Below are 16,345 nucleotides of genomic sequence, written 5' to 3' on the forward strand. Positions count from 1 at the left end.
CTGAGCACACATACCAGCGAAGAAGTTAGACGCCAAGTAGCGTCTACACTGCCGCGAAGAAATAATGACGGACATTCTTAAATATCCCCGAACCAAGTACCAGTTGGAGCTACTGATGCTTGAAATATTCATGTTTTCTTTGTATTATTCTGACAAGCGCGTAAATACTTGCTATCTTCTTCTGAGTAAAAAGCGACTTTAAGAAGCGTAAAGTTGTGCAGCGCCACCTTGTGTACAGGAGTATTTCTGTTTACATTAAGCGCCATCTAATGTCAGGGAAGGAAATTGCATGTTCGCTCGGCTCACCGTCAGCGAAAATCGCCTGGGTGTGAACACAAAAAACGTGGCGAAAAACGCTGGCGAATAACGCCTGGCGAATATTCGTCCCGGTGTGTACGGGCCTTAAGAGCGGTAAGAGCGATCACAGGTTCAGGCCTTTATTACAGCATAATAAACTGCACTCGGAGGTTGTGAAACATGCAATAAGAGTGTATGTGTGTGTGTGTGTGTGTGTGTATGTGTGTGTGAAAAATAGTTGTGTTTTCTTTGTCTTGCGTTTTTATTTTGTTTCCTTGTTACACTGGAAAACTTACCCAACGACAGTCTGAGCTGCTCAAAGATTGATGTTCATTCGCTGCGGGCCTAAATTAAATAATTAAATACTCTCCTCTGTTTGAATGGTGGCAGAAATCAAAAACTCAGCAAAGCAAGACTGGAGTAGTAACTATAATGTTAGTACTAAAATCTGACCCCTATACAATTCTCATCATTACGAAAGAAATTGGTTCATTCGTTGGACCGGTGAGCATTATTTTGAAGGACTCGGGCGGAAGTGTCTGTCTCTGACAAATGTGACATGCGCACATTGCGCAGTGCAAGTATGTCTGAAGCAGACGGCGGAGCTGCTGCAGAGCTGAAAGAAATAGTGAGTTACTCAATATAGAACTTTTTCTTTTAACAATAAACAAAGCCGTTTTTCTACTTCGACACATCTTTTGTTTTCTTAGATGGCGAGTTAGAGGACGTTTTGTTTGCGGGCGGAAAACAAAGTTTTAACCCAAAGTTTTCCGTCGTTGTAGATGGAAACCACTATGCGAAGGCTGCAGGACAGATTTAAGAAGACGTCTGAACAGCTGGAGTCAAACAATATCCTTCATGTTTACATTAAACTCCTGTTTGTTTCAGTATAGAAATTTTGTATTCAAGTTTCTGGAAAAGTTTGTCCTTTTGACCGCTAGAGGGCGATCAAACAGGAAGTGCACAGATTGGTTTCAGGCAGTTATGCTTATATTTTTCAAAATAAGAAAACGACTTTTTTTTTTAAATTTGTTTGTCTTTACCACTGATCTGTTAGTTGGTCCAGTTTAATCTTGGTTGTTTGTTGTCAGCTTAAGCTTATTTACTTGTTTTACTTTTGTGTACATCAAGTTGGGACTCAATATTTTATTTTATATTTTTTTATTTAAAGAAAATAACTTATACCTTATTTTTACCTGTGGGCTAACGCTCGCACCTTCAAAGTAAAAGAGCAGTTGCTGTTTTTCAAAGTAAAATACTTTTTCTTTTTGTGACTGTGAAAATCAAACGAACATCAGTTTGACTGGAGCCAAACCACTGAAGTATCAAGCCGAACTTTTCCTATCCGGGACACTTGATCAGATGGGCCGCCGCATAAAAGATTTGGAGAAGAACGTAGCGGAGCTCATGTCCCAGGCTGGCATGGAGGCGTCCTCAGATGTCAGTGAATCTATCTGATGGTATCTGACAGTCCAGATCATTATTGCAGAAAAGCCTGAGATGTTCCAGATGTTTGTGCCAAAGAAAACCAGCCAAAACTTGAATGCCAGTGTAAATCTGTTATTTTTTTTTACCTTTCATAACTTCATTTTATTGTTAAATTTCCCTCAATTGTAAATAAAGAAGGATGCAAACACGCACACAATAAAACTTAAAATGTTTATTGTGAAACCTTTGTGTCTTGGCTGAATAGGTGTCGCCTCAGAACTTCATTTCCGTTCCCACTTGACCTGTTCAGCTGAAACAAACTCACTTAAGTTTGAAAAACATCCCAAGTTTTCCTGTTTTATCACCCAGAAATGATGCAGTTCAGCTCTAAAGATGACTAATGCAACAAAAGTATAAGGTTTCCCAAATCCAAATAAGTATTTACACTTGGAAATGGCAGACAAACGCCTTTCCAGGTCCAAAATGAAAGACAATTTCTGATTCTGAACAGAGTTTCTGAGCGCAGCACGGCGTTCATGCGGCGCATTCTGGACCTTCTGAAGGCCTCATGAAGATCTGCAGCGACATTTAGGGAATCTCTGACCTGCTCTGTCTGTTTTTCACACTTCACTGATGTCCCTCCACACCTCCTCCTGCATGACAGCTGATGGTTATAGTAGGAACCTGTGGACGCAGAAGAAACTCAAACGGAGGAAACACTTTCAGAAATTTAGTGCAGTTGCCAACAGCATTTTCACAAGTTTTATTCATTGTTTAATCAGATTTGTACTTAAACTTCAGCATCTAACAGCTCTATATGAATGCAATCGTGGAAGTTTGGGCGTTTTAAAACTTCAGATGCTCCTCAGAAATGGCAAAACTGAGCTGCTGTTCTCGACTCCATTGATGTCAAACAGACATTCCTGTTAAATCTGCTGTAGACCTCCATAATGCATCTAAATGTTTTACTCAAGGAAGAGGAGCTTTCCCCAAAAAAGTATTGCCTCACGTTATGACTCCAGGAACTGGTAAATATAGTACTTAAAAATCTACTAAAGTTCTGAGTAACAGTTTTAACTTCTTATGTAATCAGACCAAAAACTGCAGCTTTTTTCAAACAGGTGCTCACTGATTACATCAACGGTTCTGGAGAATTACAGCTTTTTCTTTGTTAAAGACACAAAGTCTTTCCTGCTTTGGGTTAATAATGGGTTGTGTGTTTTACCTCACAGCACTGATCAAGTTCATCTTCTGTTACTGATGCGTTCTTCATGGTGTCAGACATAAAGCTGAAGTACGCACAGAAATCCTCACACTGATGCCAAACATGACCCACCATGAGTTCTAATGTTGTCCCCAGAACAAATATACAAACCAAGAATGAACTACTAGACTAATGTGGTCACTGTAGCTCCGTAAAAATACTGATTTCCCTTTATTAGATATACTCAAGTAAAACAATTCTGTAAGAAAACTACTCTAAGAATAGGTACAGTAGTATGTCTTATTGCATTTTATTTTCTTTGTATCATGTTTTCTGTGGTTAAAGAATTAATTGTGAGAGAAAAATCAACAAACCACACCTATTCAAATGTAATTTTTATTTTCATAATAATAGTCTGTTCCTGATGAATGAGTGCTTTTTTCTGCTGTGTTTTAGGTCACATGAATGCACAAAGACAAAAAAGAAACAAAAAATTAAAGCTCGGATACCAAATTATAGAACAATTTTTTATTTTATTTCTGTTAAATCTTTTAAAAATAAAAGTCTGGAGAATGTTTTATGTAACTAAACTTGTATTAAAACCTGTGACTGAATTCAGAGAACCTATGATTGTTTATTAGAAATGAATGTTAAGTGTAACTCTGCTGAGAGCTGAACAGTTTCTCTTATCCTTTCTAACAAACCAGATGAATACTTAAAAAAATATACTCTCTTTTATACTTAAGGAACCTTAATTCTTAATGAACCACTCATTCTTTGGCATTTAATTTTTGCGATTGTTGGAGAAATTAATTAGTTTTGTAATTGATTTTGAGAAAAACTTCACAACAGGAATGTTAGGTTTTCTAAACTGAGGCAATACTACCCTCTAGTGGTTAGTTGGTGTTACTACACCGCTAGAGCTTGTTGCTGTCCATGGTGCTGAATTCTGCCTCGGAAGTGGGATGTGTATTTAACAACAGTAACGGGTTAAAACAGATTACGGTATTGTTAATAATACCAATATATGACAAATACGAGATGAAACGTTTTTCTGTGTCATTTTGTTCAGAGAGTTCAGCTGCTGAGCAGGGACTTTTAGGATTTGTCAGATGTTATCAGACTCCCGGTCATGAGGGAGGAACACCCCCACCCTCCCGTCACAACAGACGGTTGCCAGACACATCCTTTGGTCAGATGTGACTCATGCACACTGTGTGGTTTGCATGTCCAGCTGCTGTACCAGCAGTGTCTGTGCTGTAGGGGGCGCTGTTGATAAAAGCTGGGGTGGACAGCTACTGTCTTGATGGTTGTTTCAGTCTGAAGGTCTTGGAGCGAATCACAGCAACAGTTTGTGTGTCTCATGCTTCATTGGGATGCAGATCTTCTCAGTGTGATCAGGCACGTGTCCGCATGGTTTCACCTCAGATATGAACTGCTCTCACAGCGATGCTTAGCTAAAGACAAAGAGCAGCTTCTTGCAGTGTTGCCACGGCAACTGGCACTGAATTCCATGCGTGCATGTGCGTTTACTTGTGAGTGACCGCTTGTGTTTGGAGGGCAGCCATGAAACGCCGGTAAACAGGGAAGAAGTTTCCCGGCATTTGGACCGTAGGGACGTCATGGAGGTCCGGGTGCTGGCTGGTTGAGAGGCGAGTGGGTGCGTGAAGAGCTGTGGTCAGCAGCAGTGGGAGGCTGAGAGGCTTGCGTGCCTGCGTGTCCTACACTGCATGGTCACAGCTTTTCACTGGATGGTGGGGGAAGCTCTTTGAAGTGTGCTTGTTACAATTATCCACCACATTTCCCTCCATCATCCTACTGTTGCACACTTCAGTCACAAGTAAAATGTCAATAATCTAAACTGTGCTCGCGTCTTCTCTCTGTGTGGATCTGGAAATCAGAAACACTCCTGTCTGTTGTTGATTTTTTTCCACATGCAGTATGACAAGTGTTTTCTGGCACCAAAGTGTTAACTTTGTCCATGGAGTCACGTCTGTTCTTTGGCTTCCTTCACTCTTTGTCTCACACTTTATTTTTACTCTTAATGTTCTGCTGCCCCTGAGTCCCATTATTGGGTGAAGCAGCTTGGATCCCAGAGCTCTTAGATAAGAAACACTGAATCCCACGTTACTCCTCAATGTGGATGTAATCTGTAAGTACCTATGGTAAATGTTACATCTATGGACCTTTCCACTATGTTAAAACTTTGAGAAGATTTGATGTGACCGGTAACCAGATGGAAGGTGTTTTCAAAGGAGTGTCGTGCACAATGTTATGATGATTTAAGCCTAATCAGTACTGTGTGGGAAATGTTTTATACAGTACATGCAAACAGCAAATCTTTGCTTAATCTACAGTAAATTTGTCCTATTTATGGTCTAAATTTAGATAAAACGTATATTGTCAAAGTGTTCCCAGTGGTCTTTTAATTTTGATTACGCCAATTTTGGCCAAAAAGACGTGTCGTTTATAGGACGTAATTTCTTCAGGGCACCAGGAATTATGTGGGTTGGACCTTTGGTGCAGAGAAACCCCATCCCCCTTTCCCCTCCCCATTGCTGAGAGCTCTCTGTTTACACTCTCTCCCACTAGCTTACAGCGACTCACAACCCCAAGTTAACATTAGCGGTGCAACAAAAATCGTAATCAATATCAGATCTATCCAGCCGTACAGTTTAGATCCAGATTCCAGATTCTAAGACGTTCATGGATCCATTTGTCTGCAGGTCGATGCATCAGAATGGAGCAGAGCAGGAAGACTATGACCTGCCGTAAGTTCTACCTCACATCTGCACATCTGGTCTGCCTCGACCTCTAATTCACGAGGATTCACAGGATATATACTGCTGGATCAAAAGGTTCTCAGTACACCTGACGCAGATGTACTGAGGAACTTTTTCTTTGTTCATCAGAGGCTTGTGCAATCATTTATTGTTGATATAAATGAAGAGTCAGCAGAAACTCCTCCCACCCATCCTTCCATAGCTGTGGACGATGGCGAGCCCGCTCTGTTTTCCCTACAGGCAGCAGCGTATCCGAGATGACGTCAGTGTTAGACTCTCACCCGCTGAACAAGCTGCAGGGGCCTTGAGCTAAAGTACCACTCTGTCACACTGTTGTACCTCTTTCACCATCACCCACCACTTACACTCTAAGATGGCAGCCACTTAGCACCGTGCAAACACTTCAGGCAGTAAATGTTGTTTGTTCCCTTGTTATTTCATCCTCTGTGTTACAAAACACTGCCTCTTTAGTGGGAATGTTTGACATTCTTCAAGTTTTACCAGAACCCAACAAATCATAAAACATGGCTCATGTTTTATCCTCTGAAATCCATGGGGGAGTTTGGCGGTGCAGAATCAGCGGAGTGTGAAAGAGAGCCACAGTTTGAAGCCTCTGAGCTTTTAGCCTTCTGCTGTCCTGCTCTTTTGGTTCCATAAAAGTTTAGTTGATTCAGGGTTGAGTTGGTTCCAGCATCAATTGTGCGACATTGCAGGATTGCATGGCGTGTCCATTTGAAGATGATTTAGTGGATGAAGAAGCTCAGATAATACTTTTTCCACCGTGAGAGGGTGATAAGACAAATCTAGCCACAGGGGTTGGAAGCCAGTTACTTCTGTGCCGGTCCCAAGCCCGGATAAATAGAGAGGGTTGCGTCAGGAAGGGCATCCGGCGTAAAAATTGCCAAAATAACCATGCGAATCATTCACAACACTTTAGACATACCGGATCGGTCGAGGCCCGGGTTAACAACGACCGCCACCGATGCTGTTAACCTACAGGGTGTCGGTGGAAATTTGACTACTGTTGGTGGAAGAAAGAGGGGAGGCAGAAGGGTCCGTGGCCAGAGAGAGAAGGGAAAAGGCAGGAACATAGGTTTGAGAATAGTTACTCTTAACGTTGGTACAATGACAGGGAAAGGCAGAGAGCTGGCAGACATGATGGAGAGAAGGAAGGTAGATGTACTGTGTGTACAGGAGACAAGGTGGAAGGGCAGCAAGGCACGTACTATTGGAGGAGGACACAAACTGTTCTATCATGGTGTTGATAGGAAGAGAAACGGGGTAGGAGTGATTCTGAAGTCTTCTAGAGGTCTTCTAGAGGTGAAAAGTGTCTCAGACAGGATGATGAGCCTAAAGTTGGAAATTGAAGGGGTGATGGTGAATGTAGTCAGTGGGTATGCGCCACAGGTTGGCTGTGAGTTAGAAGTGAAGGAGAGATTCTGGAGTGAGTTGGATGAGGTCATCGAGAGTATCCCCAGAGGAGAGAGAGTTGTTATTGGAGCAGACTTTAATGGACATGTTGGTGAGGGCAACAGAGGTGATGAGGAGGTGATGGGCAGGTTTGGTGTGAAGGACAGGAATCTGGAGGGACAGATGGTGGTGGACTTTGCGAAGAGGATGGAAATGGCTGTAGTCAACACTTACTTCCAGAAGAGAGAGGAACATAGAGTGACATACAGAAGTGGAGGTAGGAGTACTCAGGTGGACTACATCCTATGCAGACGAGGTCATTTGAGAGAGGTTAATGACTGCAAAGTGGTGGTAGGAGAGAGTGTAGCCAGACAGCACCGCATGGTGGTGTGTAAGATGACTCTGGAGGTCAGGAAGAAGAAGAGAGGGAAAACAGAAAAGAAGACCAAGTGGTGGAAGCTGCAGAATGAAGAAACTTGTGAGGAATTTAGGCAGAAGTTGAGACAGGTGCTGGGTGGTCAGGATGAGCTTCCAGAGGACTGGGAAACTACAGCAGAGATTATCAGGGAAACAGGTAGGAAGGTGCTAGGTGTGTCATCTGGAAAGAGGAAAGACGGTAAAGACACTTGGTGGTGGAATGAGGAAGTACAGGAATGCGTCCAGAGGAAGAGGTTGGCTAAAAGGAAGTGGGATGTAGAAAGGACTGAGGAAGGTAGACAGGAGTACAAGGAAGCGCAGCGTAGAGTGAAGAGAGAGGTGGCAAAGGCCAAACAGAAAGCTTATGATGAGCTATATGACAGGTTAGACACAAAGGAAGGAGAGAAGGACTTGTACAGGCTAGCCAGACAGAGAGACAGAGATGGGAAGGACGTGCAACAGATAAGGGTGATTAAGGACAGAGATGGAAAGGTGCTAACAACCCAAGAGAGTGTACAGAAAAGATGGAAGGAGTATTTTGAGGAGCTGATGAAGGAGGAAAATGACAGGGAAAGAAGGGAGGAAGATGTGGTTGTTGTGGAGCAGGAAGTAGCAGAGATTGGAAAGGATGAGGTTAGGAAGGCTCTGAAAAGGATGAAGAGCGGAAAGGCTGTTGGTCCTGATGACCTACCTGTGGAGGTATGGAAGTGCTTAGGAGAGACAGCAGTGGAATTTCTAACGAGGTTGTTCAATAGGATTTTAGAGAGTGAGAAGATGCCTGAGGAATGGAGGAGAAGCGTTCTGGTCCCGATCTTTAAGAACAAGGGTGACATGCAGAACTGCAGCAACTATAGAGGAATAAAGTTGATGAGCCACACAATGAAGCTGTGGGAAAGAGTAGTGGAAGCCAGGCTTAGGAAGAAGGTGGAGATTTGTGAGCAGCAGTGTGGTTTCATGCCCCGTAAGAGCACCACTGATGCCATTTTTGCTTTGAGAATGTTGATGGAAAAGTACAGAGAAGGTCAGAAGGAGCTGCATTGTGTGTTCGTAGATTTAGAGAAGGCGTATGACAGGGTGCCGAGGGAGGAGCTGTGGTACTGTATGAGATTGTCTGGAGTGGCAGAGAAGTATGTCAGAGTAGTTCAGGACATGTATGAGAGAAGTATGACGGTGGTGAGATGTGCTGTAGGTCAGACAGAGGAGTTCAAGGTGGAGGTGGGACTACACCAAGGATCAGCTTTGAGTCCTTTTTTGTTTGCTATGCTGATGGACAGGCTGACAGACGAGGTAAGACAGGAATCTCCCTGGACAATGATGTTTGCGGATGACATTGTAATTTGCAGTGAGAGTAGAGAGCAGGTGGAGGAACAGCTAGAGAGGTGGAGGTTTGCTCTGGAAAGAAGAGGCATGAAGGTCAGTCGTAGTAAGACAGAATACATGTGTCTGAACGAGAGGGATCAAGGTAGAAGCGTTAGGTTACAGGGGGCTGAGGTGAAGAAGGTGCAGGAGTTTAAGTACTTGGGGTCAACAGTTCAGTGTGATGGGGGGTGTGGAAAAGAGGTGAAGAGGCGAGTGCAGGCAGGTTGGAGCGGGTGGAGGAAAGTGTCAGGAGTGTTGTGTGACAGAAAAGTGTCAGCAAGACTCAAAGGAAAGGTGTACAAGACAGTGGTGAGACCAGCTCTGCTCTATGGGTTAGAGACGGTAGCAGTGAGACAGAGACAAGAGGCTGAGATGGAGGTAGCGGAGATGAAGATGTTGAGGTTCTCCTTAGGAGTGACCAGGTTAGACAGGATAAGGAACGAGTACATCAGAGGGACGGCTCATGTTGCCTGTGTTAGCGACAAAGTCAGAGAAGCCAGACTGAGATGGTTTGGACATGTTCAGAGGAGGGATAGTGGATATATTGGTAGAAGGATGTTGGAGATGGAGCTGCCTGGCAGGAGGGCAAGAGGACGGCCAAAGAGGAGATATATGGATGTCTTGACAGAGGACATGAAGTTGGCTAACGTTAGGGTAGAAGATGTTCATGATAGAGTGAGGTGGAAAAGGATGATTCGCTGTGGCGACCCCTGATGGGAAAAGCCGAAAGAGAAAGAAGAAAAAAAGGAGAGGATGATAAGACCACGTATGGATGTTGGAAAGATGAACTTTTTACATTGTTTCAACTTAATCATTTGCTTCAGTTAACAAAAATCATTTTTTTGAGTTCAGTCAACTTAAAAATAACCGTATTACTTTTTTGATGGACGTATAATCGGACACAGTATATCCGAGCACAATCAAAGCTGTAAAACACAAAGTGGGAAGTTATTAAGTGATAGGTGGTGGAGTTGTATGTTATGATGATAATAACTGCATAGTCACTCCCCACCAAGGTTTTCTTCTGGTTTTGTCATGGTCAGTGCTTTTCTTAAGAAAAACAAAAAGCAGTTCATGACACCAAAAATAGTTTTTAGCAAGACTGGCATTTGAAATACAAACCAAACCAAATCCAGACATCGGGATTTTTCTCATGGGATGTCAGGATTGTGTTTGTCAATCCTCTTTTTGAGTAACAGGAGTCCTGTTCTAATCCTTTAGAAGACTTTAAACAATGACTGCTTTGAAATGTGTATGTCAGATTAAAGGGATTTTCCCTGAAACCCTTCCTCCATGTCATTAACGAATCAGTTCACATCGGCAGAACTTGTTAAAAATGCAAATATGAAAGGAAAAATGTGTTTTTTGGGGAGCTGCAGGAGATCCAATTCATCAATGACAACAGCGTGGCTGAAAGAGAGCAAGAACCCAGAAAGGTCTCCTGAGAGAAAGGAGGTAAAAATAGACGTAAGACCCCTCTGCTGCAACACAACAAATGTGCAGCCACTCAAACACACATGGAGGGGGGACACCTGTGCGCTGCCGGTTGCCCCGAGCTCTTTGATACCTGGTGCGCTTTAATCTGTGCAGTGCTCTCATGCGCCTTTGAAGTGAAAATCCATGTCACCTTGGCTTCTCCATCACACTCATTAACTCTACACACAGGCACGACAAACACAACACAACCGTCGCTTCCAATCTGTGCAGAAACTGCAAACCAAAACTCCTCCAGACTGCCTTCAGCAGCCACGGCTCAGCCAGCAGCGAGTCCAGCCTAAAATTATCCCAGCAGTTATATTAGGCTCTTTGTAACATAGATCACCGTCTGTCTGCTCTGATACATCTGCATCTACAGAAATAGAAACCACCTTTGGTCAGCCGCAGGAGTCAGCGCATGTCTGGAAGAGAAAAAACAGATGGTGGTTGGTAACAGAGAAGTTTTTGTGATGCTGCACGTTCTCTGCCTTGTGCTCTGCAGGTACCGTCTCCCCATGTTAGGATTACAATCACAGAAGGTATTCATGGCATGTAATAGGAGGTTACATCAGAAACTCCAAGGTTTTTAGAAACAAACTCAAAACCAGACCAGATCACATAGAAGAGGACTCATAATCCTTGATTTTCTAGCAGCAAAATAACTATAAATTTGAGATTTTTTTCTGCCCTTTTCTTGGTATAACTCATCTCATGGGTAAGGCTGTTGTGATGTGTCAGCTCAATCTTTACAAATCCATCCAGTCAACATTGAACCAGACATACCTCACATTATCATATAAGGTATTTGTGGCCCAACCAAGACAACCCAGTCTCAGAGCAGACACTTTACCACTGGATTACTAAACTGAGGGTAGGGCTTTAGTCACTAAAATATTCAGCAGTATTTGTTTCTCGTCTGTACTGGTTGAAAATGTCTATAGGAGAATGCCATAGACTTTAAGTAATCAAAAATGATGATGTTCTATGATGTTCTAAGCCCCCTCTGTGTCTCACAGCAGGACCAGTTTTCTTGGTGCTTCATTTCTCCATCTGTAAGCAAAAAAAAAATATCACAAGAGTCTCGGATTGATCTCCTGCCCAATGGAAGTTCTCCTTGGAGCTTTGAGGATTTTTCATGATCTCAGTAGAGGTCTCTACATTCATATGAATCTAAATGATCTGGGTAGACTGACGTAGTCACTGCAAAATCAGCTTTCCAGGAGATGCTTTTTCATCCTTTTCTTCAACCCTTGTGCTATCTGACATTCTGACACAAGTATAAACACTTTCTGACACTTAGATGATTTTCTTAATAATGTGTACAGTGGTCTCTTTGAAGAGTTGGTGGGGAAAGTATGTGTCCTAAACTTTAAATACTAATATTTATCAAATAGGGTGTGAAATGTAAACATAAACTCAACAGCCACTTTATGAGGTCCACCTTGGTAGTGCTGCATTGGACTCCCCTTTTGCCTTCAGAACTGCCTTAACCCTTGTGCTATCTTAGATGACCCCACCCTTACATTGACGTGTTCTCCCTACCATGACAAAGGTGGATAAAGGTGGAAAGATTTCATGTAATCCATGGACACCAGTGAAGATCACAAATCATTGAAGAAAAAAGGTCCAGAGCACTGTCTAGTGGGTCTAGATGACCCAACTCCCAATGGTAAAGTGCCTAGGATAGCACAAGGGTTCCACGGGCTGGGATTTTTTATTCTGATCCCTGGAAAAATCTTTCCTTTTATTGTCTTGGGTCCATGTGAACACATTATTTTACCAAACAGCACAGAGATTAAACATGGACTAAACAAGGACAATCACAGGTTTGTGAGAAGTGACACTGATCAGAGAACACGACTGAGTTGCATGTGTTTCTGTAAAAGCAAAAGTTTTCAAGTCCCACTCTGATCATCTTTTCGTCCATTGCATGGATCTATCTGTCTACAGGCGGATGCTTCAGAATGCAGCAGAGCAGGGAGCCTGTGGCCTGTGCTGTAAGTTCTACGTCACATCTGCAAGCTTTTTCCAAAAGCATTTTTATTTCATCTGCTCCTGATTCACAACGATTTGAATAAAGAAATACTAAGGAATGGGGTTTTAATCTTAATTTTCTCCTCCTCTTGTCCTCTGTCAGGAGAAAAATGCCACAAGAACACGTTAAAACACCAAAAGAACAATTTTGATTGGAGTGGGCCTTTAAGTGTATTTTCTAGGAGGAAGATTGATTTATTAAGATTTATTTCTGCAGTCTTAAGTGGGTTTTTTTTTCAAAATAAATGTCTGACAAATAGATTTCAGTAAATTACTTTTTTTCAGTTTCAGGTTATTTCTGTGGTTATTGCTGCTGTTAATTTCATCAACATCTGTATGAAGATGACACTCATCTGTACAGAGCTCTGTATCCAAACCTTTATAGTCCATTAGACTAGTATTATTAAAGGTCCTCATTTATCCAGGTGATGTCTGGAGTCAGAGCATTTGGACTCAGGTCAACCTTCTTGAATTCAAGTGGCTTCAGCCAGATCCATGACTCAACTTCTAGACATGTGACCAGTGCTTTCAGGTACCTCCATCCAACATGTTCCTTTTAGGCCTCATTTAATCTGCCTAATTCTGCTCTGCAGAGACTGGAGAACAGGTCCCAGTTTTTTGAATTTGGTGTGTTGGAAAACAACATGAAAGGGAGCTTGAAGACCAGGGCTGGAGATCCGTGCATCAGACTTTCTGCAGATGCTCAGAGTAGATCAGTCTCTGGATGCTTCCTTCACTTTAACAATGACAACACAGAAATAAGAACAGGAAAGAGTGAAGGAAATTAAAACCTGATTGGAAGTCATGGTGACCAAGCCAAGCTGACCTCAGGGCCACATCAGAGTGTGAGGCAGACTGCTTTTTTAACAACATGGACGTATTCAGTCAGCCCACCAGGTTCAAGTGCTGAGACTTTACAGCGAAGAAAAGCCGAGGCAGAATTCGCTCAGATAAACAGACAGCTGTGAAAGCAGTCTGCATGGTAAAAGCATTCTGATGCCACTTAAGAATAATTCATGGTTAACCGACACGATCTGATGTAAAATGTCACAGTAACACCAGGGCTTTGAAAGGGTTTCAACTGATTTTCTTAACTGGGTTTGTCTTTCTCGTCGTCTCCCTGAGGTTCTGTCATGCCTCCTATGTCACTCAGACATGGGTGTGTTCAGGGAATTAAGAGAGCAACAAACCTGGCCTGTTGCCATGGAAACTGCTTGATGGTAGCCATGGCAGTGAAATGTGTGTGTTCTCCAGAGTTAAGTGTGGAAGCTTTAGTGTCTGAATATGAAGCTGGTGTAGGTGAGTGTGACTCAGACAGGTTAGAAGGTAGAGAAATGAAAATAACTGGGCTCCTGAGCGTCTGTGTTTTTTGGATCATCCAAAAGCTTTAAAATTCCAGTTTTTCTTAAGCATCTGTTCAAATATTTCTCTCTGTGGAGGCTGGATAGGTTTTTGTATGTGGGGTGATGTAACTTTTCTCTCTAAATTGAACTCAAAACCAGGAAACTTAGATTGTTTGAAGATGAGGCAGCTGTCACTCAGCTGATTCCTATGCTCGCTTAGTGAATGTTTGTGCAACACCCCAGAACCATCCCAAAAGAGTTTTTGTGGGTTTGTGGAGGTTTTAGTTTTGTAAAAATCCACTTAGTTGAGAGGTGTCAAAAGGGAAAAAAAAGAGTCAAATGTTGCTTAATTCAGAATAACCATCTCGCTAACAGGAACATGTTATTCATAAAAAACAGAAAAATTGCTAAATTTCCCTTTTGTCACATTAACTTGTATTGTATTTTCATGCCTTATAAACCTAAATATGTTTAAAGGTCTTAATCAGGCAAATCTTTTTCTGTATGAGCAAAACTATCTTGATCCACTGTAGGCTATTTTCAGCACTATTAGACGCATTTAAAAGCCGTAATGTTTTTCAAAAAACAACTTATAGGATGGGATGTATGGATTAGTTCTGATTGTCATTTTGAGAGGTACACGGCGCTCTGTCTAAATTGGGTGTTATTGGGAATAACGTGTGGAGGTGAAGTACTGCGCTTTTTTCATGTGTGACTAATTTTGGTGATGTCAGGCTGTTCTTTTGAGTATTGCAAACAAGGTTGGGAGTTACAGGTTTTGTGAACGCTAATGCGGTCAACACTTCTAAAGCAGCTATCACTTCTAAAGGGGCTAACGTGTAGCGTGTTACAAACAAGTTCTAGAATAACTGTGAACTCAGTTAACAAAGTCAGACTGACTGATAGACTCATGATAGACTCATCTTCCACACTAAGACACCTCATAGTTCAGTGCACCCTATATACTGTATTACATACGTTTGAAAAAGGACCGTTCATAAATAATACGCCTAACCTGCTCCCGACCAGGTTAGGTTCAGAGCGTAAGTAACCATGGACACTGACTCCGAGTATAAGTTACCTCTCTTTCAGAAACGGGTTTGACTTACTCTGCTTTCTCTGGTTTAACAAACCTCCCATTCTGAAACGGAAAACACAGAGTTTCCCTGATTTCAGAGTTAACGCACTCAGAGTTTACACTTAACCTCCTTTCTGAAACAGGCCCCTGGAGACCATACAAATAAACACACTGAGGATGATTGACGTAAATGAAAACAGCTGTGGATGATTAGCAACCTGGATTCAGTGACGGAGGAAAACATGTGAAAAGAACCAAGAAGGCATAACTGAAAACAAACCCAAAAAAATAAAGAGCATCAGCCTCACTGTGGACATTTAAAATCATTGTCATTTGGTTTCAAACATGAAACATCTTTATTAGAACATTTTCTCCTTAGTTGTGTGTTAAATCAACACATGAATGGTTTCTGTTAAATTACAAGTGTTTTTTTTTGTCATGTGAACAGCATGTGCGTGTTTGTATTTTAGCAGATGACATCCAACTTACTTTTATGGAGAAAAAGAAGAAACCTCATCTTTAAAGTCAGTCTGTTCTTGAATGTAATGATGTTGAGTTGATGAACAGGCAGCAGAGACTGTGTGGTGAAGACAGCTGACTGAACACAGTAGATAATTCAGTCATCACAGAGATCCTGTTCAAACAACTCTCACCTCCACCTGCATCCACACTGCCTTTCATCAGAACTCTGTGGATATCATGACCATGACCAGGCTGATCTTAAGGTGGTATAGAAAATTCCATAAATATATGTTTTTATTTCAGCTTTTAATTTCAGTTCAAGGGGAAAAGTATAAACACTTTCTGACACTTAGATGATTTTCTTAATAATGTGTACAGTGGTCTCTTTGAAGAGTTGGTGGGGCAAGTATGTGTCCTAAACTTTAAATACTAATATTTATCAAATAGGGTGTGAAATGTAAACATAAACTCAACAGCCACTTTATGAGGTCCACCTTGGTAGTGCTGCATTGGACTCCTCTTTTGCCTTCAGAACTGCCTTAACCCTTGTGTTATCTTAGATGACCCCACCCTTCCACTGACGTGTTCTCCCTACCATGACAAAGGTGGATAAAGGTGGGAAGATTTCATGTAATCCATGGACACCAGTGAAGATCACAAATCATTGAAGAAAAAAGGTTCAGAGCACTGTCTAGTGCAGGGGTGTCAAACTCATTTTCATTGAGGGCCACATCAGCATAGTGGCTGTCCTCAAAGGGCCGGATATACCTTATACATGTAACTATTTGACATTAAGGATTAGTTACGTTTATTTTTCATTACATTAACTTATACACGTAACTTAAAGTAATGAAAAATAAACTAATTAACTAATCCTTAATGTTAAATAACTCATTATTTATTTATTATAACTTTTTAAAGTGACAATTACAGTTGCATAAAAAACATATGTTTGCTTGTTACTCTAGCATGAATCCTTTCAAATTTGATTCTGACAGGTTATTGACAGTGAATAAGTCCTAATGTATAGTTGCCCAATCCGATATTTCAAGTC

General features: G+C 41.8%; 1 protein-coding gene across 1 annotated transcript; it reads left to right on the plus strand.

Annotated features, from left to right (window-relative positions):
* Nucleotides 1–675: 675 nt before the first annotated feature.
* On the plus strand, nucleotides 676–1,968 carry LOC101172422 (heat shock factor-binding protein 1). Its single transcript, XM_004074253.4, has 3 exons — nucleotides 676–925; nucleotides 1,080–1,146; nucleotides 1,652–1,968. The coding sequence occupies exons 1-3, from the start codon at nucleotides 857–859 to the stop codon at nucleotides 1,753–1,755; spliced, it is 240 nt and encodes a 79-aa protein (XP_004074301.1). The 5' UTR covers nucleotides 676–856; the 3' UTR covers nucleotides 1,756–1,968.
* Nucleotides 1,969–16,345: the final 14,377 nt, after the last annotated feature.

This window comes from Oryzias latipes, chromosome 11, assembly GCF_002234675.1.
Source record: "Oryzias latipes chromosome 11, ASM223467v1".
Lineage (NCBI taxonomy): Eukaryota > Metazoa > Chordata > Actinopteri > Beloniformes > Adrianichthyidae > Oryzias > Oryzias latipes.

Bases quoted from the DNA above. Each gene is read 5' to 3' on its own strand.
- LOC101172422 (XM_004074253.4), top strand. From the start codon at position 857: ATGCGCACATTGCGCAGTGCAAGTATGTCTGAAGCAGACGGCGGAGCT. The intron at 926-1,079 runs GTGAGTTACTCA...CCGTCGTTGTAG, and splicing joins CTGCAGAGCTGAAAGAAATA to ATGGAAACCACTATGCGAAG. The intron at 1,147-1,651 runs ATATCCTTCATG...TATCCGGGACAC, and splicing joins TGAACAGCTGGAGTCAAACA to TTGATCAGATGGGCCGCCGC.